This window comes from Mustela lutreola, chromosome 14 (assembly GCF_030435805.1).
Source record: "Mustela lutreola isolate mMusLut2 chromosome 14, mMusLut2.pri, whole genome shotgun sequence".
NCBI classification, from domain to species: Eukaryota; Metazoa; Chordata; class Mammalia; order Carnivora; family Mustelidae; genus Mustela; species Mustela lutreola.
In genome coordinates this window covers 15,040,339-15,065,510 of record NC_081303.1, presented here as the reverse complement: position 1 = coordinate 15,065,510, position 25,172 = coordinate 15,040,339, and the positions used below count along the sequence as shown (strand labels likewise).

The window sequence follows — 25,172 nt, the reverse complement described above, 5'->3', positions numbered from 1 at the left end:
AGATTTTAAAGATTTTGTTTATTTATTTGAGAGAGAGAGAGAGAGAGAGAGAGAGAGCACAACCCCGGGAAAGGCAGTCAGAGGGAGAGGGAGAAGCAGGCTCCCCACTGATCAGGGAGCCCAATGTGGGACTTGATCCCAGGATCCTGGGATCATGACCTGAGCCGAAGGCATACACTTAACCTGCTTAAGGAACTTAATCTATTAAGGAAAAGAGACTCAGAAAATTAGAATTCTGATAATGTGGTTAAAACATGTTTGGATTTATGGACGTCACCCTTTTCCTATCCTCAAATGAGATCATAGGTGGAATTCAGTGTATCAAATGGAGCTGTTCTTTGGCAGAGGGGATGGACACCTGCAACCCTGTACACCTTCCTGTACAAGCTGAAAATCACTGACCTAGGTTAAGAGAGAAATAGCTAAAACAATGTGTCTTATGTCTGACTCTCATATTTAGAAAATCAGTGCATGGAGAAGCAGCGGGGTGGATGGCTGTGAATGTGACCGCGGACCTGAGTCTGAGCCCTGGCCTCTGCCACTCATTACCTTGGTAATCTTGGATAGTTGCTTGGCGGCTCTGGGCCTCCGTCTCCTCCTCTGTTATAGAGATGGTGAGGGTAGTAACCTCCATGAGTTTTGGGGAGGATTAAAGGAGTTTTTGTAGTGTTGCCACAGTATTATAGAGCCTGGCACAGGGGACGCTCTCAATGTGTCTCCTCTGTGAGACACCACGTGGGCTCTCCAGACTCTGCCACAACACCTCCAAAGACTAGGCTCTTACCCTTTTTTAAGTCTGCTAGTTTCACCTTTAGATGGCTTGAATTGTTAGAAACTGCGATCATACACTGAGCCAGTGTCTTTCAATTTCTTGAACAGTGATTAAGATTGAATTGTCCAATATGGTAGCCACTGGCCACATGTGGCTCCCGACCACTTGAAGTGTGACTAGGTTGAACTGAGATGTGCAGTTACTGTAATACACACATCAGATTCCGAAAATCTAGTGCGATAATAGTTAAAATAGCTCTTTAATCACTTTCATATTGGTTACATGTTGAGAGCATACTATTTTGACTATATGATTTTAAATAAAATTTATTAAAATTAATTTCACTTCTCTGTACTTTTTTAATGTAGCTATTAGAAAATTTAAAATCAAATAGGGGCATTACATTATATTTAATGCCCAAATATGGGCATTACATTATATTTACATTATATTTCATTACATTATATTAAACAGTAGTACTCTTCTAAGAAAGGCAAGGAGGCCACGTTAATAAGAATAAGGAATATTAAGAACCATATTAGAATATTAAGAATTCCAATAAAATGTAGAAATATGCTGGAATTATTTCCTTTAGGGATATTCCTGACTGTGCTTTTTTTTTTTTTTTTTTTAAGATTTTATTTATTTATTTGACAGATCACAAGCAGGCAGAGGCAGGAGGGGACCGCGGGGACAGCGGGGGTGGGGGTGCAGTAGACTCCCTGCTGAGAAGAGAGCCTGACACGGGGCTCAATCCCAGGACCCTGAGATCATGACCTGAGCCAAAGGCAGAGGCTTAACCCACGGAGCCACACAGGCGCCCCTCCTGACTCTGCTTTTAACCAAAGAATAGTAAATGGAGGAGGAATAAATACTTTCACAAAGGTACCTTCCCGGCTAAACTCTATTCAAGACAGAACCATTGCTTTATCAGGAAATTTGCTCTTGGGAATGGCGAATCCAATAACTCTTGGCCCTCTGCTATGGCTAGACTAAGAGCCCTGGTTTCTAAAGGAGACTTTAAAAAAAAAAAAAAAAAAAAAGGCCCTACTAATATCCTAGGGTGGATGATGGTTCTCAGACTTATCCCCTTTATCTTTTGCAAATTTGTTTTCATTTTTAACTAAAAGGTGATTTGTCCCAAGCTATGGACTACAGTAGAAACGACCCACATTTTGCTGTTTTCACTAATGGCTAGAATTTGTAAAGGTACTGAATCTTAACCAGCTTAAGCTAACTTACGTTAAGGACATTTCTGGGGTTTAATTTTATGCGAATTTTGTGGGGATTGGTAACATAACGTGCCATGATGCGGATATTTAGTTCAGTGGAATACCTCATTTCCTGGCCTGGTAACAGCGGAGCTGGCTGCATCTGAGAGCCTGAGCCTCACCATATCCGTGTATGTTTGTGTTTGTACAGGACTGAAATCACACCGATCAGGAGTCCGCTGAAGAGTAGACCTCGGGGAGATGTCTGGTCTTTGAATTGTGTATTGCATTTTGTCTTTGTGAAGATTATAACGTGAGATCCTGTTCGCAAACTGTCAGTTCTGGGAAGCAAACTGGCAGCAGTGTCTGTTTTCTAGGCAGAGGAAGATGGCGGGTGAAATACTTTCCCGTCTTAACTTACAAGTCTTCATCTTTCTGGATATTTTGAGTGAGCCGTCCAGCCTCCCAAGAGTGATTTTTCCACCCCTGGCTGTGAGGTTTGCTTCTTGGGCCCATGTTACTCTACAATCTCTTTTCCCATACTTTCAGGAAAGATGGGCGAGGCAGAGGAAGATGGGGCGGTTATTAATTACAGACACGTCAGTTACAGAAATCCCAGACCTGCCCAGAGTAGAGGTGGAGGCACACAGGCTGTTCGCCACCGTCCTCCAAGTCCTATCCAACGGTTTATTTTCCAAAGCCTTTGGAATGAAATGGCATCAGGTGCTGTTTCTTGTGCTTCTAGTCATCTTTTGAAGCACTTTCCATGCCTCAGTGAAAGTTTTAATGCTGGTGTGTAATTCCCATCTATTTTATGTGGAGGCATACCAACTCTTTCTTAATTTACAACCAAAGTGCTGGCTATGACAGGCAACGTAATGCAAGATATTTTAAACTCTTGCTTCTGGATGATTAACTCTTCAAAATGCTTGAGATAAGATCATGGGTTTAATCCCTGGTAATTGCCAAGGCTGCATCTGTAACCCTTGCAAATAGCATCAAAGCCATACCATTGGTCGCAAAACTGGAAAAACAAAATCCTCAAAGAATCTTTCCCTATTAATAATAGCTCACCTGGGGGATACCACCATCTCTCCAGGTAAATGAACAAACGACAAAGCCCAAACTATCTTTAAAGGCCTTCCTTCACTAGAATCTTTTTCTTGGAACTGAAGAGGGATCTTCCTTTGGTCCTAAAATGCTCACACACCAGTCTGCCCCTCAAAACTAGCATATTTTGATTGCATGCATACATTTCTGCTTCCTCCATTAAAGTGAAAAACTCCCAACCAAACAGACCGGGAAACCACTCGTATGAAAATGTCATGTCCACGTGTGTCTTTCCTCACACTGTTTCCTAGGAGTGCCTTTTTAGTCCTTGCTCTGGGAACTGGCTCTTCTGTCTTTTTCCCTCATTGCAGTGAGTTCATTGCAGAACGCAAAGCACCAGACCTGTTTTCCAAGGAAAACCAGAGAAATTAAATGGGATTTATAGCTCACCCAGAAGATCATTAGGATTGGCTGGACCTGGCTTAGGTTTGCACCTTCAGAGAGAAATAAAAGCCCCTGGGGGACTTCCTCGGGCGGTGGAATGGGATCCTCTGGGTCAGGGAGGAGGTGGTTTCTATTTGCAGTCACCCTACCACGGTCCCCTGAACTATGTGGCAGTGGTTAGCAGGGGAACTCAGCTTTCAGGATTCAGCGGGAGTTTTAAGTTGGCAAGTCAGTTATGAGCCAGCATGGTGTGGTCCCAGCTGGGCATCCTGATGGGATTAATGGTCCCTTGGCTAATACACAGGAGGTTGATCAGTGTACCTTGCTAGCTTCAAGGAGATGTTTGTTTCTTGTGCCTTTTCCTGGGAGCCACTGTATAGACATGGTGGCATAAACCCATGCGGGGAGAACTTTGAGACTGGATCTTTTTTCTCTGTTGACTACTCCAGGGGAGGATATAACTAGAGGGAAAACGGCGGAGGTGATACGGTGGCAATGGAGGAAGTTACCTGGTGGGGATCTGGTCAATGGATTTCCTTTCCCGTGAGATAACAGAATTCAGCATCTGTAAATTAGGTTATTCTGATATCTTCCAGGTTACCTGCCTCTCTCAATTTGCCCTTGTGCCGGACACCCCATTTCTTGAGTAGTTATGTAGTATCTCATTGGACAAATGCAGATTGGGTCACTCAGATATTCTGTGTCCTCTGCAAAATACCACATTGCAGCAACAAAAACACTTTATGCCACTTTATGAGATTTTTGCAGTAGAAGTGGTTTATGTTGTGATTCACAGCTCTGTGCTCTTCATTGTGGCTCAAGACTGTTACTTTGATTTCTCTTGTACCTCATCCTCCTTTTCATCATAGACACGTGAGTGCTTGTGTCTGTGTACATGCAAGTGCGTGTGTCTGCCATGGAACATTCTTAGTGTGCTTTTGGGGGGGGGGGATCAGGTCTGATTTAATGATTGGGTGGGTTGGAGTGAGAAAGGAAAATTTAAAATACTAGCCTTGAAAGCACAGGAGTAGTAAACATTTAAAATTTTTTTGTTTTGGGAGGGGGGCAAAATTGATTGTAGAATGTGGATGCAGTGGACCTGTTCTGTTTTGAATGTTACTCATTGGAGTGCATGTTGTTGTTTGAATGAAGTATGGATCATGAAATTATGCCCCCAAATGTCAGGACTGCATTTAGTGAAAGTTAATAAATCATGGTTTGACCTGTTAAGCAATTGCAAAGCTTGTCTTCCCGTTCTCCACCCAGGCTTATGAAAGGGCTCTTTTCCAATGAAAATAACTATTACATAGCATGTAACTATTTACATATATGACCTCATTTATTCTATGCACTCACTCCTAGCCACCCGAAAGGCAGTGGCATACCCTGTGCACCATACAGGAATTTAGTAGAAGACAGAATTGCCTTGGACCCTTTCCACACAGTTTATTAAATTAAGTGCCCAGATTACCTCATTTTCAGGTTGGCTTAAGCCTATATCATAGACCCCCTAGGACAGTATCAGGGTGATAGTCCAGTGTCCCCTAACACCTGTAAGCCTCTAAATAAAATCTTAGGGGAGACACTATTTTGCGATTTATTTTTTTCTTAAACCTTTCAGGTTTTTATGTTATTTATAGGCCTTCCAGCTTCTCCTTTTGCCTGCTTTTTCTCATTTATTTTCAGATAACTTCTGTTTTCTAATTCTGTGGTTCATAGACATGCCAGGAGTGCTGGTGAAAAAGATTCTTGAGACTTGCCTGCTTCCATTTACCCATGGTGGTGATGATGGGGTGATGGTGGTAATGGTTGTGGTGGTGGTGGTGATGATGATGATGGTGGTGGTGGTGGTGGTGGTGTTGATGGTGGTGATGGTGTTGATGATGGTGGTCATGGTGGTGGTATTGATGGTGGTGATGGTGTTGATGATGGTGGTCATGGTGGTGGTCATGGTGGTGGTGGTGGTGGTGGTGGTTGTGAAAAGGGTGATGATAACAGTAGCAGTGACAGAAAGCTCCACTTTAGCTCCACTGCTGAAGTAGTTATTAACGTGTGCTGTGCGCACAGTTCAAGACATGATCTCATTTATGGCCCTCACAGCCTGTGGGCGATGGCTGTACGCATTATCCCCACCTTACAGATGAGAAAGTTTTGACACTCTGGAGGCTCAGCAACTTGTATGGAGTTATTAAGATAGTGAGTGCAAACGCCATGAGAGGAATGGACTTCACAGCCTGTTTTCCTTCTGTCCAGCCACATTTCATTTCCTCTACATCATCCATCGCATTGGAACAACTAACAGACTCCCTTAAAGCTGGAAAGTGAATGGTAGGGTCAGAATTCAATCAAGCATTTGGTCCAAGCTGATGGAAATCGAACCTTGGCTCTGTTTGCTGGCATTCTGTTGCTCCAGAAATGCATTGATTCCTCCTGTGAACTTGCCCTTTAGAACCTCGTGGAGTTAAGCTGATGAAGTCCTTGTTCTCCTCTGAAGGCACGTGCATTTGCAAATATTCTGTAGAGTATGTGGGTCCTTTAAGCAAGGACATGTCTGGGTTTCTAGTGAAGTCAGAGTCAAAACTTTTATTACAGATTTTGGTAGGGTTGTGGCAAGGATTGATCTGTGGTCTTGTTGAGGAGACTGCCAGCTGCGGTGGGAACATCGGCACAAGAATGCCTTTGGAAATTAAACATTGCAATGAAAACATTCTTTTGAAGGCAGATTTCCAGGTGTGCTGTAAACCATTCTAAGCTGTAATTGAAATATAAAAGAATATTTCAAAAGCAGTGATCTATTTTTTGGTGACTGTTGTGCTAATCCTGAAATCCTAGCATGAATTAATGTAAAGACAGGATTGGATGCATAAAAGTACCCGTTTTAATCATTTAGCACATTGTTCAAAACTAAACTGGTTGAGGCTTCACGTCTAAGGGTGAAAATCTCACTTTCATCTATCAAATCCCACCATAATCTGCCAAGAACAGCCACCAGGGGCTCCTGTGGCAGCTGTGAAGACATCCTTCTATTCTCAAAGCTTGATGTCGGGGAGAGATTTGCTGCAGTTCATGTATAATGAAGTGGGAGAGGCCGATGTTTTTCAAAGTACTTCATAAAACTCAAAACGAGTGAATCCGTTTTCTGTTAAACTCTGGAACTGGTGTGTGGAACTAGCCTACAGTGTGGAAGCCTTCAGCTGGCAGAAGGTTTTGTCTTAGGAGTTGAGTAATAAGTTACTTTGCAGCAGGTGCAAGAAATGTGTTTGCCTTTGCCAGCATGTTCCCCGTGAGACAGTGAGGCGCTCAGAAGGCATGGGAAAGTCAGCTTTGGGAGCCGAGGAGAAAAGCCAACATTTGCCCCCACCCTGCCCCTACCTCCTTACCAAACACAGGAGCACCGGTACCTACGTGGTCCAGCGGTAACCGTGGGTACGATACTCAGCGTAGACCATGTGCGAGTGCTTTCTTGAGCTTGCCCCAAAGTTAGAAAGTCAAAGCTGGATCCTCATGTGTGAGCTGGGAGACCAAATGTTACACGAGGTGCTGGAGTCTTGCCCCCCACAAGCCGAAACTGATGCTGTTTTACCCTTTTATCTAGACGCACTACTTTGGCCTTTGGTTTCTCAGCAAGAGCCAGCAAGCACGATGGGTGGAGCTGGAGAAACCTCTGAAGAAACATCTGGACAAATTTGCTAATGAGCCTCTGCTTTTCTTCGGAGTCATGTTCTATGTGCCAAATGTGTCATGGCTGCAGCAAGAGGCCACAAGGTAGGTGCATTTCTTCCTGAGTTCCGTGTAAGGGTGTGGATTAACCGCGGGGCTTCAGACGAAGTCGATGAGCAGGTTGATGGAGGGGTGTGTAGGTGTGCAGTGGGGAGGAGTGGGGAGCTGTTGGGGATTGTTTACCGGTTGCCTTGCAGCTTTAGAATTGTGGTTTGAATCCGTGATGCTCATAACCCCAGTCGGTCCCCGTGATGCTAATAAGGTAGCACGGATCCTGAGGCTGAATGAGGTTGAATGTGGTGTCCAGCCATGTAGAAGCATCCGTTGGAGACTGTGGGTAGAATCGATGTGCCAGGATCTCGTAAAGAATTAACCACCTTGTACTTGTTTGGTCTGTCCTTTCCCTTAAAATGCTCCCAAGCAAAAGGTAGCAACAGATTTTAGATTTGAGAAGGTATTGACGATGGGAGCAGAGTTGAGGAGGATGTTGAGAGGGCGAGAGTTTTGCTTGTCCTTGGTCACAGAAGGGACAGGAAGCCACTGGTAGAGAGGAGACCTGGAATCGGGCCTCTGCTCCTGCTCCTGGGCTGTCTTCCCTCAAAGAAACCACCTGCTGTCCTTGAAGTGGCACTTTTCCCTCATCTGTAAAGTGAGGGATTTCCTGTGTTTCTCAAGTTCTGCTAAGTGTGCAGTTCCATGAATGAAACAGTTGGTGCTGGCTGGTGTTAGTACAGTTAGTACAAGGTCAGAGTTTTCCATTAAAATATGCAGAGGGGTCATATCTCATCAAACGGTTCTTTCTGTAATAAAGGAAATTGAATGAACCTTTTCTTTCTCACCTTTTACTTGGATGATGGCATTCGGAGTACTTGGGAAGCAATGCTAGTGACATCCTGAGAAGGAAGAAACAGTCTCGACTACTGCACGTGTTTCTTAGATTTCACACTTTTAAGACAAGGAGGCACTTAAAATTTTTATATACATTTTATGGTGATAGGTGGCATCTTCTTCTTTTTTTTTTTTTTAATCAAAACCTACTATTAACTAGGAGCTCTTTCTGTCAGCAGAGGCCATGAAATAGCTCACAGCCTCATCCAGAAACCTGTGTTCAGTCTCCCAAGTATCATTTGTTTGGGTGGACACCGTGCACCATTTTCAAGTTTGTTCACTTACGTGGGTTCCTTCCCGGGCAGGAAGTTATTAACTCCTCAGAATGGGACCATATTCCCTGGCTCCTGACTCCTCCTTCAGTACCTCACGCAGGGTCGGGAGGACGGCGTTAGCCTCAGACTAGGAAATGCACGGCGGTAGGTAACGAGGATGAAACCCGGCCTGTGAGTTCACACATCTGGGGCAAAGTTCAGTCTGTAAGAAAACAACGAAGTGTTGCTGCTCTGGACAGGGTCCAGAACATTCTTCCGTAAGGACTGTCATTGAGGAAGAGCTGCTGAAGTGACTGTGAGGGACTCAGCAGTGGTGATATATGAAGCCAAAATACGTTGGTTAAGCTTAGAAAAATGAAGACCTGCAAGAGTGCCATAGCTGCCTCTGGAAATTGGAAGACGCTTGTGGGAAGGGAATTCTGTTAGCGCTGCAGCACAAAATTTGGGCCCATAATAAGTGACGTACAAGGAGTTGAAAGACTTTGGTTATTTGACTCCACACAGGAATGCTCTTTCTGATAATTTAAGCCAAAAAAGGTGGAACAAGCAGACTTACAAAAGGGTGAGTGCCCTGTTTTCAGTGGGGTGGCACTGACTGGACAGACAGGGTGGTATCTTGTAGAGTAGACCCCCACATTGTGTAAGGTGTTGGACAAGATTGGTGGTTCTCAAGGAGACCAGGGCCTGCTCTATCACGATGACCTGCAGCATTTCCTATAAATGTGGTTCTAGGCTGGTAACAGAAGTCTGAATCGGGATGTCTGGGGCTAGGGATCGGGAGAATATATGGATTAAAATAAACAATATTCTCAGGTGGTTCTGATATTCATCCAGACTCGGTAATTAACAAATTAGTTACCTCTCGTTACAGTTTTAGATTTTCCTGGTAAGTAGACTTCATGCCACATTATTTGACTGTCAGTGTTTGCATTCACAGGCTGACACAGAAAGTGTTTAAATCTGAAAATCTGACATACAGAGTAAGAATTAGGATGGTAGGGGTTGTTGAGACTGGAGATCAGGAAGGAATTCTTTTTCCTTAGAATATTCTTTTTGCTCACTTGGTTTGGTTCATTTCAAATGAGTTTCGATAAGGAGTGAACGAGATCTTTTCCAACCCAGGATTTTGAAGCAAACTCTGTTATTGGCTGAGCTGATCAACTAACAAAGAAAATAAAACTTGAAGGATATTTTTAGACTTAAACTCGGAACTAAACTGTATAGATGAGAAGCACATCCCTGTCTTTATGGTAGAGGGTGTTTAAAGCGAGGACCTAGGTTTGCATGACGACTTGTGGGATTTTGTTTGGTTGGGTTTTTTCCCCAGCGTTGCAGAAATTTTTGTTGTTCCAAGGGACCCACTAGAATGTGCCAAGGGATGTCAGAGCAAGTGAAAGACTTTAGCTGGGGCGATGAGGAAATAAGAGAGAAGTTGTTAAGTACAGAAAGGAAAATTGATGGAGAAAGGAGAGAGAGAAAAGGGCATAACCTTGGGAAGTGACGCAGGTGTGATTCAGGAGACATATCCTGGGCTGTGGGCGTTCGGACTAGATAAGAGCAACAAAGGAGACCTGGCTTGGCCATAATACCATTTAAAAATGTTCAGGGTTCCTGGGTTTTGTGTTAGACACCAACGAATGAGCCAAACTCAGGGTGAAGAAGGCTACTCATGGTCATTAGGAGCTGGGAATCTGAGCCTTCTTGGGAGGTTTTAGAAGCCTGGGGATCTGAACTGGATACTGAAACCGTCCTTCAGGCAGAGCAGCCAAGGAAGAAGCGGTGGTGGTGGTAGGGCAGCATTCCAGAGGAATGTTTCACAGAAGGCCCGGACAACGCTCCTTAGGAGCAGCTAGTGACTAACTCTTCAGCCATTCGCTGCTCTCCCCGTCACCAGACATCTCAGGTGGAGCTGTGCCTTGGCATCTGGAGAGCACCTGGGACCCGCCACTCAGACGGTGGAACAGTTAGTCTTTGTGATGCCCCGCAGAGTAAGATATTTGCATAGATTAGAAATGGGAGTCTGTCTTTCATTGTGGGCAGCCCATTGGAGGAGGCAGCCATTCAACCATCTGTGCTTAAAAAATAAGCCTTTGTCTGAAGCCAACCAAACTTGTTTTCACCCAACACATGTTTGCAAGGGTTTGGCCACTTCTATTTGAGAATAAAACAGGTTCTATAGCATTAGTAGGGCCCAGCCGTTTCTGCTTTCTGAATAAGGGCAAAGAGTTTAGAATGAGTACTCTGGTTGCTTTGGGGGGATGTAGGTGAACCCACATAGATGAAGACCCATGGTAGTGGCACCTGGGTGGCTCAGTGGGTTGAAGCCTCTGCCTTCGGCTCAGGTCATGATCCCAGGGTCCTGGGATCGAGCCCCGCATCCGGCTCTCTGCTCGGCAGGGAGCCCGCTTCCCTTCTCTCTGCCTGTCTCTCTGTCTACTTGTGATCTCTGTCCGTCAAATAAATAAATAAATAATCTAAAAAAAAAAAAAGTCGTATATTCCATCTCTTGTCCCTAGACAATACCACCCTTGAAAACTTGCAGGTTAATAGACTACTAGGAACAACACAACAAAAATTTGAGAATGATCTTGATTGTAAACTATCTCAGAGAGTGATTAACTTTATTAAAGTTATCAGGGACAGATTTTTTAGATTAGAAAATTGAAAATGATCACATCCAGACTTTTTAAAATTAGAACATTGAGAAGCTCTGCTTTTTTTTTTCTTTTTTTTTTACATTAATTTTGACATACTGTGTTTCATCTCATTTCCCGGATATGATTTTTGAAGAGCAAATCTCCTCATAAGAGAAGGACATCTTCCAAGATGCTGTGATCGAGTTGGAGAAGAAATGGACAATTCAGGCCCTCCCTTTAGGTGATAATTGAACAAGAAGATGAAAGAGATCAAAAGGAGACACACATAGGAGTCCACATAGAAGGGGGAAAAAATCTCTTGATATTCCTACAGAAGTGTGAAAAAGCTGAGACAAAGAACACAGTCGTAGACAGATGGAAAATGAGTCATGAAACCATAGGAATTACAGAGATTAAGACCAGGGTTTGTTAACCCCACTGCAAACTAAGATGCATTACCTTGGGGCTTTGAAAATGTCAGTTTTCCCACTTTGGTTAAAATGACTCAAGGGCTCGGACCACCATAATTTTTTCCATGTTGCTTTGTCTCTCCAGCTCCTTTCTGCTGGCTTCTCTGTTCAGCAGAGGGACTCTTGCTAGCGGTTCCCTTTTCCCCATTCTGTTCTCCTCCTGACTCAAAGGAAAGATTTTTGTAATGTGTTTTAATGATTTGCATAGCAACGGGCTCCGTATAAACACGAGGTTTTCAGATTTTTCTGGACACAGAAAGAGAAAAGATGGTTGGTGAGAGGTGGAGAAACCCTCCGTCAAACAGAAGGATCCTTAATAACAGCGAGGGGAAGCCAGAAAGCTGCTGGCTGAGGTGACTGCTTTTAGTTTAGGGCTGGGGGTTTTCCAAGTCTTTCTGCAGTAAGGAAGTACCTATTTAGTGCTTTTAGTACTAAAGAGAACACTTCGAAGAGAGTAGTTTTTTGCAGGGCGCATCTAGATTTCACAGTGTAAGCTACTGGTGGTATGCCACAGTTTCTAAAATTTAAATTCCTGGACATTTTCCTTTTACCGAAACACGTCTGTCTTTGTAACACTCCCTGGTGAATGGTGCTTTTGCACGGTGCCAAGGAACTTCTGCTTGTCCTAATGAAGTCAGGTAGCCTTTCCTTCCTACCCAGGACAGGTCTGTGGCCTGCCGGTTCAGGGGGTGCTATCTGCTGTCCTAGAGGCAAGTGCTATATGGAAGCAGAGCCCCCGCTCTCACCAGCACAGTCACTCCCCTTGCCAAGGACAATCTTAGCACATCTGGTACATCTGGCGGCCTCTCCATGGCTGTGGACCCTGTTCCAAGCTCCCTTGGTCGAGTGGGTGCTGCCTCTGTTTTCTGCACTTCTCGGCCTCCGTGGGTCTCCCTCCTTTTCAGGCTCACAGTTCTTCCGTCTCCCTCCATCTTCTCTCAAGTTCTGTTCCAGGGGGCTGAATTCTAGCCTGTCAGTTACTGTTATCGGAAGGACTTAAAAAGTACTTCATCTCTGCTTGGGCCCGGGTAGGGTTCTAGGTTGAATGAAGTTCCTGTCTGGGAAACACTTATGGGACAGGGTGTCATTTCACTAACTGGGAATAAATGCCCACACTGGAAACCGCACCGTTTAGGTTTCATAAGGGGGGGGGGGTGCATTTTTTCGTGATGGTGAGTGACAGGGGAGTGAGGTTATTACATGTGCAGACTGTGATGGGGACCCACGGCGTATGGATGGCAAAGCCAGGTTAGATGAATCTTTACATCCCCGAGAAGGCCGGAATGGTGTTTTCGGTTTTGTGCTGTTGTTGTTTTCTGTTTTGTTTTTAAACTAGGTTTCAGGAAGTAGTTCCAGTGACCTTACAGAAGCTTTCTTCACCTCCCCTTTCTCGTAAATACGGATGCTTTCCGGGGTAGGCTCTTGCAACGTGCCTTGAGTGCTATTGTAAACAAGTCAGCCTTCAACCAATGTTTAAAGTGTTTCTTTTAAAAGCTCTAATTATGGTAATGTTTCCATTTCCTTTACAACACCATTTATTTTGTTCCTCCGGTTCTTTGAGTTCTTTTATTATTTTGAAATGTCATTTTAATGGCTATTTAAAGTTTACCCGTGGGCTGGGAAATAGGGACTCCCTTCAACTCAGACTTAAGATTCCGTGTGAGTCCCCCGTAGATAATATAATTTGCTGAGAAAGGCAGATCTTCCTCCGGCCAGCTCCAGCTGGTGAATGGAGACTTGTTTTCTCTCTCTCTCTCTCTCTCTCTCTCTCTCTCACTGTTGATGGTGGAGAATGGGGTTGTTTCTGCCAGATATTTTAGATATTTTAAGATGCCGTTGTTCCTGGGATTTAATCTTGAACGTTATTCTATGTGGGTGATGTATTGTTTGATGAGAGGAGAGAAAAATGCCTCTAAAGAATAGAGCGGTCTCCAAGGGAAGAACTGCTCCCCAAAAGAGGATTACTTGATGAAAATGTTAGTTGCCAATTGCGTTATTCTGCATTTCTGCCGAGAGGAAGCACCTGTTCTGTGTCAGTCATTTTGCTCGTCGGAGGGCGTGTAAGAACCCATACATCTTCACGATTCCCCCCTCTTCTGCAAAGAGCTGGGTCTCCAAGCAGTTTTTAGTTCATTTCCATGTATGTGATTTATTGCTGTTAGAGTTCGTCCTTGAAGCTAACACTGCTGACCCTGCTTGCTTCCTGGGGAAGGCCTTCTCGCTGTTTCAGAGAAACCCCGAGAGCCTGGCAGGTGTCTTGCCCAGGCCAGCTTCATGGGTGTGTAACCCAGGGGGTGGGTTGCACGGCTCTGAGCTCAGAAAGGCCCTGTGCTTGGGTTCAAGCTCTGCTGTGGCCCTCTTGAAATTCTTAATAATTTTTGAACCACGGACTCTGCATTTTTATTTTTCACTGGACTCTCTGAATTATGTTGTCAGTCCAGCCTGGGAGAGCCTCCTACTTCTAGCTCTGTTCATTCTCTTGTTTTTGTTTTGATGTTACCTTAGGATTTGTTCTCAGTAATGGGTGGATCTGCGTCTACTGTTATGGGCGTGATCAAAGAGAAAAAGTAAAAAAAAAAAAAAAAAAAAAAAAAACTCTCGTGGAACAAAAATAATATGTTCACTATCTATGCAAATATGAAAATAGAAATGTGGCCCTGGTAACCATTTCTGCTCCTGGACCTGACTCACGGGAAAATCCTGCACAGTCCAGGAGCTGTTATAAAATCAATTTAATTTCCTTTAGGGAAGCTGATTGATTAGTGTATCTCCTTCCTCATCTAGGATTTCTTCATATTTTACTGTGAAGATGACTCTGCAAAGTTTATATGTTTCTTAATTAAATCAAGGGCACCTTAGCCCCTACTTAATTGTTGGTCTTCCGAATGCATGAGGGGTTGCCTGCTTGCCCCACTCCCTAACCTGCCTGTTCCAGGAAAAAGATACAGTTTGCAAGACATGCGGGAAGTTGTTAGCTATTTAGGCAACCTACTGCCATTAGAACAAAGTATAGGCAGATAAAGTAGAGTTAACCCTTACACATAATCTTTGTGGCTTTTTAAAAAATTCTTTCCCTTTAAGGAAGAGAAAAACAAATAGTAGTAAAAATTCAGTATATTCTAATAATATCACTTGACAATATTATTCATTGTAGGTGTCCTGTAATGCATGGAAAAATGAGATTTTAAAAAAGATTTTGTTTATTTATATGACAGAGAGAGACACAGCGAGAGAGGGTGCACAAGCAGGGGAGTGGGAAAGAGAGAAGCAGGCTTCCCGCCGAGCAGGGAGCCCAATGTGGGGCTCAGTCCCAGGACCCTGGGATCATGACCTGAGCCGAAGGCAGACGCTTAATGACTGAGCCACCCAGGTGCCCTGAGATTTTTTTTTTTTTTTGAGATTTTATTTATTTGAGAGAGAGAGAAAAAACAGCAGCTGGGGAAAGAGAAGGGAGAGGGAGAAGGAGGCTCAGGCTCAACCCCAGGACCCCAGGATCATGACCTGAGCTGAAGGCAGACACTTAACTGACTGAACCACCCAGGGGCCCCGAAAAATAAGATTTTCAAAAGGAAATACATTGGAAGCATCATTCATAATTCAAAAGAAGCTGACATCTGATTTTTACCCTTTGTAAAGCAAGATATACTCACGTATGTCTTAATCGTGAGTAAAGCAGAGTTTCCCCAAAACAGATGAAATAATATACCTTGAAAAGCCTTTGCTTTTAAAGTGTTAAAATGATCTCATCTGTAATCCTATAGCTAATGTGTGTTTGTCAGTATTTGATGATCTATCCTGAACTTTTCAAAAGGAAACAAGTATCGTGTTCCTATTAAGCCCTTTTGAAAATAACTTAATTTCTTAAGCAAGGGTCATATTTGCAGTCTTTGTGTATTTCTTGCTTTCCAAAGATAAATGTATTTGCTTGTTCATTCGCTCAGTCAATTCCAAATAGTTCTTTATCAGAGTGACATTGCAGAAGACTGAGAAAGATTCCACATTTGACCCAGGGACTATCAAAGATTTGGAATCGAGCATGAACTCAAATTTTAGCATATTCTATTTTTTCAGAAGCCGAGTAGAACGTGCTGATCCCACACAGCAGTGTTTACCTTCAGCCGGGGGGGGGGGGGGTGTTGGAGAGAGGGGAAAACAAACAGAAGCTATGGGAAGAGGTGTTCGGTCATGCCAAAGCATGCCAGCTACGTTCTATGAAATTTTAAAGACATCCACTTCCTTATGAAGGATTCTTCGGATTTGTAGGGGTATCATTATAATGGGTGGGATCACCAGTGGTGTGGTAGTTTGAAAATGGGTTTTTGAAAATCTTGGGAGGAGAGGGAAACACAGGGAGTAGAGGTTTTAGAATCCTTTGCTCTACCTTTTTCCTGGACTCTCCGGGCTGGGACCTTAGGTTGGGGTCGAATGGGTGTGGAGGAGGGGAAGGAAGAGAGAGATGTCATGTTTTCACACGTGACAGAGACCCACAGGCCCGAGCAGCAGCAGGATCTGGAAAGCACAGAAGCCTTCATGGTGCCTTATGGTAGAGCTGTTGTCTGAGCCCATCCTTGGCTTCCAGACCTCCTCTGTGGGCTTCTGTGCAAGAATGTAGTTCGCATTCCATGACATGATACAGTTTCATAGTAGTAATAACAACGCTGGCCAGCATTTGTGTGTGAGGTGCTGTGCTAAGTATCTTCAGCCATTATCTTTTTTTCAGTCCTCTCCAGAACCTAGGAATTGGCGCTATTATTATCCTCTGAAAAAGGATTGTTTCCTAACAGAAGTTTTCTTACTAATAAGTAGAGATGTCATCCCTCAAATAAGCTTTGATGTTCCATTGCCCGCCAAGTACATCTGTCCATATGTCCCCGTACTCCCCAGAATAACGGGGTTTCATTTTTTACTGGAAGTGTCAAAAAAGAATTCCAGACAGCTGACACTCCTGTGGTGAGAGGTGGTAAGCTGCTGCCCTTTGGGTGGATTCTGGTCTCCCAGTAGGTTTTGTTTCACCTGGACCATTTTCTAAAAAATTGAATTTGGATGCCTTACATGTAGGCACGCACTCTACAGTTTGTCCTGTGTCCCGCCCTGCCCACAGTGTTACGGTGGACATTCACTCCTTCCTGTGACCTGACGGGTCCTGTAGGCATTCAGACTGTGGCCACTGTCCGTGTAACGTGAAGGACTTCTCAGTATTGGGTCAACGCATACCTTTTCATTGGCCCAGTTGGCTTTATGCCACTCGGCGTCTCACCGTCTAAATCCTTTGGCTACCTCCGGAGACCGTAGCTGGATAGCGGAGGATCATTTCCTTGAAGCCCTCATTTGAAAACTTTGTTTCTGTGTAAAATCACTCCAGGGTGCTAGATTACCTGGCCCTGCACTTTCTGTTATGGAGATGCAGCTCAGATTTTCCAGATTTTTCTCCTTACTGCTTTCAGCATCTGCTTCATTCATAAAGGGTTCCATCCAGAAGAAAGGTACGAGATGTTCTGTAGGCCAACAGAAAAAAAGTCACCAAGATCATAAGCAAACATGGTCTGTTTGAGAAAGTTTGGTTTTTCTTCTATCAAGACAGATCAAGCTTTACTAAAACTGTAGTTTATATCTAAGCATCGAACATCACACATTACAGAGACCAGTCGCTTCATTTTACAGATGAAGAAGCAGAGCCAAGAAGATAAAGGGACTTTGCCCATTGTCACACTTGGCCCATCGACAGAGCCTGACTCTTCCTGAGGTGCTCAGATGATTGTATGTGGACCAAGCAGGCAGACACGGCAGAGCCCATGGATGGCATTTGTGTAAACTTCCAGAACCCCTTGCCCCTCTTCCTCTCTCTTGCCCTGAGACAGCTGAGACACACTGGAACTGGAAGAGATGAGTTTTGTCCAAGGGAAGGAAGTAGTTCAGACAGAAGGAACAAAGAGCAGAAGAAAACAGGCACTTCTTTGAATGGAGTCATTTAAATAGTGAGCATTATGTAGAGGTTGGAACTAAGATGGGTTTTATTTAATGTTTTTATCAGTCATCTGCAGCCCTGGGCACGGAGGGAAAGTGCCAAGCTTTCAGAAGACACGAAGCCCTTTAGAAGAGTAGAAAATTGAGACATTGGAAATAAACAGTAGAAAGGTGTCAGCTGGTGTCAGGTTACCAGGTGCGACTATGGAATAACGATCCTCCTTTCTGGTGCGGTTTGGGAAAGCACGTGGAGCGGGAGTCATCATGGGGGGACATGTTGCAACACGTTTCATTTTACCCCAGCCGAACTCTTTCCAGGTCAGCCCGTCAGTCTTCGCCTGCAGCTGGGGAGAGAGCGTAGAGTGCTCGCCAGCATGAAAATGTGTTACTGTTATTCAGGGCAAAGTCCAGCAAATTTTATGTAAGTTGAACTACAAGCAAGTTGGAAACATGATACTTTAATAGAAACTCATGGAGGTAAAGCAGTGTTAGAAACACATGTTTTTTGACCAGGACAGATGTTGTGAAGGAGGTAGTCAAGACATTCATGATGATAACTAAAGCAGGAAGCCAGTAGATCTGAGGAAAACTGGGAAAGTTCAGTAACTTGGATCCTCATAATAAACCACCAACTGTGGATCCTGATGGAAGAATTCGAAAGCAGGTTATTATATCTGCCAGGCTGTGTTGTGTATTTAGAATGATGGATGGAATCAGCAAAGACTGGTGTTTGGTCTAATCTTCCCCAAAAAAGGGGGGGAGGGTGGATAAAACGTTGTTCAAAAACAAAACAACTTTAGTATTAGTAGTAGCACAGACCTGTAGTCAGAAGACCTAACTCTCAGGTATTTGTTTCTTGGTCAGTCTCTGTAAGTCCCCAAAACTCACCTTCTGTGTTTATTGTCAGGAAATGATATTAACAGCTTCAGAAAACACCTATCAGTGCGTTCAGTGCATAGTAGATATCCAGATGTTTGTGTTTTTTTTTTTTTTAATTAAAAAAAAAGATCTGTTAGGAGGTAGTGACAGATTGCTGTGTCCCTCAGGAAGCTGTTGCAGGTAACTTAACAGTCACCTGGCCGAATGAGTCCTGGCCCACACCGCCTGGAAACACCCAGGGAGGTGCATTCTGGGAAATGTAGTTCAGCCTAGCCAAGTTGAAACATTGCAGAGCCACCAAAGGGCTTAGTACATAATTCATGATTAGCAGAGTCCAAATCACCGTTCAATGCTGTTGCATCCACAGTTGGTACTGACTTGTGAGTTCCAGAAGACAAAATTACTCTATTTAAAAGTTTTAATGTGGTTAAAGAGAACTCAGATTTGTCCCATATTTTCTTGGACACTGTGTGAAGATAGAGTTGCAAAAACTCATTGAAACAAAAACTGTGTTGTTACCATAAATACCTGCTTCCCAAGAAGTTCTCCATCCTCATGCCACTCCCACGTCGGGGAGCAGATCTGATCCAGACGGCCCAGGCTGGTCCTCTCGCTCTGCCGACTTTCTCAGATGAGCGTGAGTGAAGAGGATAAGGCAGGCCTGGCCTCGCAGCTTCACAGATGGTCAGAGCAGCTGCTCAGGGTCTTGAAGCCAGGCTGGGCTGCAGCAGGAGGGACCAGGCTGACCTGATGCTAATCTTGCAGTCCTTGTAACTTGGAGAGGGTGTAGTCCGAAGAAGATAAACAGATTCCAATGAAAGATTATTTAAGAAGATGATTGATAGACCCTTGGTAAGTGATTTTTTTTTTTTTTAAGATTATTTCTTTGGCAGAGATCATAAGCAGGCAGGAGAGAGAGGGGGAAGCAGGTTCCCTGCTGAGCAGAGAGCCCGACTCGGGCTCGACCCAGGAGCCTGGGATCATGACTGGAGCCGAAGGCAGAGGCCTTATCCCACTGAGCCACCTAGGCGCCCCAAGTGATGATTATTTAAAAAAAAAAAAAAAGGCAAAATGGAGATATCGGTAGCCCGTTGACTTCTGAAATGTGGCAGAATTGCCCTTGGCATTTTTAAAAAGTTCAGATTGCTCTGCATCGCTCTCGACTTCCGGAATCAGAATCTGTTTTTATTCAGTGCCACAGGTGATTTTTGGACTTACTTAAGTTTGGTTAAATGGAGTGCAGCTATACCTTGATGTTCTTGCTGTCACTGGTGTTTTATGTTAGTGTATCTATGTTAGGAACAGGGTGGATTTCAAGGCAGTGGGATCAGATTGAAATAGTTACAAAGTCCAGAACACCTGGTTTAGGTTGGGAAATTTAGAGGATGGATGGTGTGGACTTATTTGCAGAATAACTGTGGGCATCTTCATGGGATCCTCGAATATACAGAATGGGAACACAAGGTTCTGCAGGAATTTTGGTCAGTTTGTATTTCCTCAACTTTAATATGTAACATTTTAATCTTTTAATTTGGTAAATTTTGATAATGCAGTATAGATTATACATAATGTATGGTTTGCATTATAGGGGCAGTACTGTAGCAAATGTTTAGTATTCTGTGCATCTATAATAAAGGCAGTAATAACAACTGGCCTGAATTATACTATATTAGTACTCTAGAACCTTAAATGAGACCCTTTCCACTATTTCCCCAGACTTTGACATTGTAGACTTAAATTTAAGAAAATGAGAATTTTTCGAAATTGAGAATTCTGTTCTTGGATTTCTCTGGTTTGTTGATTTCTACTGCATTTAGGTAAATAAAAGACAAAACAATAGGTAAATAGAGAAACGGGAAAAGATCATTTCAGACAAGTGCAAGTCTAAAGCTGTGAAGACATTAGAGTTTCTTTTCATGATCAGTTTTAAAAAAATGTATATTATTTTCCTAGACTGGTTCATTGAATCTTTGATTCTAAATACCAATAAGAAACACAAGATATTTAAGTAAAAAAAGATTTTTTTAAATACAAAGGCTCCATTCCAGATAGGATTTATCTTAGTTTTCCAAACAAACTTTTACGACCCTCTCCTTATATACACGGAGATATTCTGTGTTGCTTATGCACACGTAACCCCTCCCATGATTTTGTGATGTGCTCCCTCTCGTTATGAGTAGTGCATGTGTTACCCTGAGAGCTAATACTCTGACAGTATTTCACCAAAAAATTCCATGTTTATTTTTTTTTTTAAAAGGCCTGGAAATATTTTATTCACAGGAAGTTGGAAAATAACCAGAGATAGGAAAACTGTATTCTTTATACCCGGTTCATGTTCAAAAGAGTGTCCCAGATTATTTAACTATTATTCTCCCAAAGTAGGCATTTTTCCTTCCTCATTTAATGTGATTATTTGCTAATTTATAACATTGTATAATTATAACCACAGTATAATTAGAAATGCATTTAGAGCTTTAAACATATAGATAGTAGAAGAATGTTGAATTGAATTACAGAGATTTTTATCCATTGCTTGGATACTTGGATTTTACCTGAAAGCACATACACAAAACAAACCTAAAACATTTTACTCCTCCTTACCCTTGACTCGGTATGTAAGTAATTGCATTAGAGGCTATTCAAATAGAAGAGAGAATCAATCTAGCCTTCTGACCGTGGGGACTGAAATATACATAGTTAATTGTCTACAGTAGTGTCTGCTGGAATGATGAAGGGGGCTCATTTGGGCATTGTATGGATTCTTTTATGATTTTCATTTCAGAAACACAGAATTTTGTAATGACAAAAGACATTACAAATCATCAAATCTGACTCCCTTGTATGAAACCAGCCTGATCAGAGCCTGCCCGAGCATTAGCTTCCAGACCCGTGCTCCCCATGCCTGTATGCTGCGCTCCACACAGTCCAGCCCCTGCCGCATTCCTCCCACCTCCACCTTGACTTCCAGAAGTCCAGGGACTGGGTGGGTGTCTGTTCTTTGCAAGGAAGTTCGTCCTTCTGCCTTTTTTTTTGGATCCTCAATCTTTACCCAGGCTTACTCCAGTTTCCCATAATTTTCAAATGTCTTTAATATCTGTTTCTCATAGATTCCTTGCCTTCTGTTTAAACGATGGTTTTTTTTCTCTATCTTAAATACTAACCACAAAAGTTATACTTGTGTATATTTATACACCTTTATACATCCTAATTACTACTGACTATCTCTGTTACCTTCAGATGTCTGATTTTTGGCTCGTTTTCTATGTATTTACTCGCTGCCTTCATCATTTTTTGTTTATTGGATCCTTTGAGTCCTTGAAAAGTTATGTAACTGATTTTGCTCACCTTGGCCTCTTGACGGTTACTAAAGGACACCCCCACCTCTGAACCAGTGGCCTTTTCTTACTTCTGTTCTCTTCACTCACGGACAGCACTAGACAGAAAGAGTCCACTTCTTGAAATCCTCCTCCTACTTGACTTTTGGTACCTTTCAAGCTTCATCCAGTCTCAGACCTACTGCTTTTCATCTTCTGATCCCCAATTTGCCAGAATTCTGTCCTCCTAAATATTTTTCTCTTTATGTACGGTCTGCAGTAGACCTTAATCATTTTCAGCCTTTAGGAGTAGTTCCTGACAGATGCGTCTTGATTTGGTATCACCCACATCTTACTACTTACCTGCTGGCAGGACAGTCTTCCATTCATTCACTCACTCACTCACTCATTCATTCATTCATATAGTGAATATCTACTATGTACAAGACACCAGAAGTATACACAAGATACAGCCTTTTTCTCCAGGAGGATGCATTCATGGGAGCCCCATGCTCTGTGTCGCATTCTTGCTTCAGGCTCTTCGGGTGATGATGGCCACTACCATTTGTCGAACATCTCTACACAGGACGCTTTGCTCACTCTATCTCAACCAGTCCTCGTAGGAACGAGAAAGATAGACCAATGAACTATTTTCCTCCTGTTACTTTCTGTTAGCCTTACATTTAAATTATTCCCTAAATACTTTCTGACCAGCTCTGGTAGACTTTTCTCTTGGAGTCACATTGTCACCTTCTGTTACCAGTATATTTTAGATAAACTGTTTGTTGAATTTACAGACGGTGCAGAAATCAAAGTGTACGACTCAGTGAATTTGTACAACACAAATACACCTCTGCAACCAATGCCTAGATTAAGAATTGAAACATCTGGGGCGCCTGGGTGGCTCAGTGGGTTAAGCCTCTGCCTTCAGCTTGGGTCATGATCTCAGGGTCTGGGCTCGAGCCCCGCGTTGGGCTCTGCTCAGCAGAGAACCTGCTTTCCCCTCTCTTTCTGCCTGCCTCTCTGCCTACTTGTGATCTCTGTCAAATAAATAAATAAAATCTTTAAAAAAAAAATTGAAACATCCTTCTTCATGTTCCTTCTCAACCTCTGTCCCCTGAGAGTGACCACTAGCCTGACTTCTGACAACATAAATTGGTTTTGCTTTGATTGTTTTTAAGGTGGAATGATAGAGCATGTGCTCTTTGGTGTCTTCCTTGACCAACATTTTATTTTATTTTATTTATTTATTTGACAGAGAGAGCGATCATAAGTAGGCAGAGAGGCAGTCAGAGAGAGAGGAGGAAATAGGCTCCCTGCTGAGCATAGAGCCCAATGTGGGCCTCGATCCCAGGACCCTGGGATCATGACCTGAGCTGAAGGCAGAGGCTTTAACCCACTGAGCCACCCAGGCACCCTGACCAACATTTTTTGAGAGTTATCTGTATTGTCGAGTGTAGTTAGAGATTGGTAATTTTCGGTGCTGCATAATATTCCAGCACAGGGATATATATATATATATATATATATATATATATATATATATATATATATATATATATATATATATATATATATATATATATATATATATATATATATATATATATATATATATATATATATATATATATATATATATATATATATATTTTTTTTTTTTTTTTTTGGAAAATTGAAGTTTTACTGATGATGTACAGTATTCTGTTAGCTTTAGGTGTACATCATAGTGATGTCAATATTTTTATACATTATGAAATGTTCCCTGTGATAAGTCTAATTACCATCTTTCACCATATAAAATTATTACAATATTGATTGCATTTGCTATGTTGTATATTTCATTCCCATGACTTACTTATTTTTTTAAAAGATTTTATTTATTTATTTGAGAGAGCGAGAGAGAACATGAGAGGGGAGAAGGTCAGAGGGAGAAACAGACTCGCCGTGGAGCTGGGAGCCCGATGCGGGACTCGATCCCGGGACTCCAGGATCATGGCCTGAGCCCAAGGCAGTCGCACAACCAACTGAGCCACCCAGGCGCCCATGACTTACTTATTTTATAGCTAGAAGTTTGTACGCTACATTTTACTCATCCTGCTGTTGAAGGACAACTGGATTGTTTCCATTTTGGAGCTATTATGAACTGTGCTGCTGTTTTACATTTCTGGTACGTACGTCATACGGGCTTCCCAGTGCATGTCCTGTGGACGCGTGGCATCCTTGCACATGGTTTCGATGCATGTACTCATTTCTGCTGAGCATGTATACACAAATTTTACCCAGCAGTTCTCCAAAATGTTTATTACTGCCAGCAAAATAAAAAGCACATTTTTAAGGCTGAAAGTTTTTAGATACTTGAGGTTGCTGTCCTTTTACTCTGTATATTGAATTCGTCATTCACTAAATATTTATTGAGTGCCTACTATGTTTGAGGCCCTTAGGCTACATCTGCAAACATAAAAGCCAGTGCTCTGGCACTTAGTTGCAGGTCAGTAGGATTATTGATCTTAATAGGAACAATAACGGTGACTATTAACATTATTGAGAATGTACTTTGTGGCAGGGCACAAGTCTAAACCATTTATATGTATGAAGTCATTTAGTTCTTAGGACAACTTTTGGAGTTAGCACTATTATTATTCTAATTTTACAGAATAGGAAACTAAGACACAGGGAGGTTGTATAACTTAGCCGCAATCACAGTATGAGTAAGTGACAGAGCCGTGATTTGAACGTACAGTGTGGCCCAAGAATCCACGTGTTTCCCACTATGCTATACGTATCTTATTTAAATCCCTTATAGCCTTCTCTGCCCCCTACTGCACGTTTTCTTACTTGCATCCTGAAATACGATGAAGTGGGTAAGAGCACAGGCTTTTGAATCCGTTAGGCTTGGGTTTGAATCCTGCTTCTGTTGCTTTCTCTCTGCCCTCAGGGAAGTTATTGGTCCTTCCCCAAGACTCAGTTTCTTCATGAACAGAGGGATCCTTAGTGATTGAATTGGTTAGTGAATGGAAAAGCATGCTCTATAGTGCCTGACCACCATTCCCATTATTATTTGGCCTCTTGTGTCTCTACAGTCCATCTGCTAATACCGTGTAAATGCAGGGGCATCGCGGCGGCTCAGTCGGTTAAGCCTCTGACTCTTGGTTTCAGTTCAGGTCATGATCCCAGGGTCATGGGACCAAACCCTGCATCAGCGTCCACGCTCTGCTCCTCCCCATGCTCACACGTATGTGCATTCTCGCTCGCTCTCTCTCTTTCTCTAAAATAAATTTTTAGAAAATACGGTGTGCACACCAACTCTAAGCATCCTTCTTAAAGGCTGTTTTCATAATTTCCTTATCAAAAATGTTTAATGACTTGGGATGCCTGGATGGCTCAGTTGGTTAAGCGCCTGCCTTCAGCTCAGGTCATGATCCCAGGGTCCTGGGATCGAGTCCCGCGTTGGCCTCCTTGCTCAGCAGGGAGCCTGCTTCTCCTTCTGCCTGCTCTGCCTGCCGCTGTCCCTGCTTGTGCTCTTTTTCTCTCTCTGACAAATAAATA

At 42.9% G+C, this 25,172-nt stretch overlaps 1 protein-coding gene across 5 annotated transcripts in view; it reads left to right on the top strand.

Moving 5' to 3' along the window:
• Positions 1-25,172, top strand: part of PTPN14 (protein tyrosine phosphatase non-receptor type 14) — a 167,762-nt gene that overhangs the window by 72,145 nt on the left and 70,445 nt on the right. For 4 of the 5 annotated variants that reach the window (XM_059145765.1, XM_059145769.1, XM_059145766.1 and 1 more), the window contains exon 3: positions 7,073-7,242. In XM_059145765.1, coding sequence (XP_059001748.1) covers positions 7,073-7,242 — 170 coding nt within the window. Of the gene's footprint in view, positions 1-7,072; positions 7,243-19,020; positions 19,162-25,172 lie in introns of those variants that run through there. The other variant, XM_059145770.1, reaches the window with a different exon arrangement.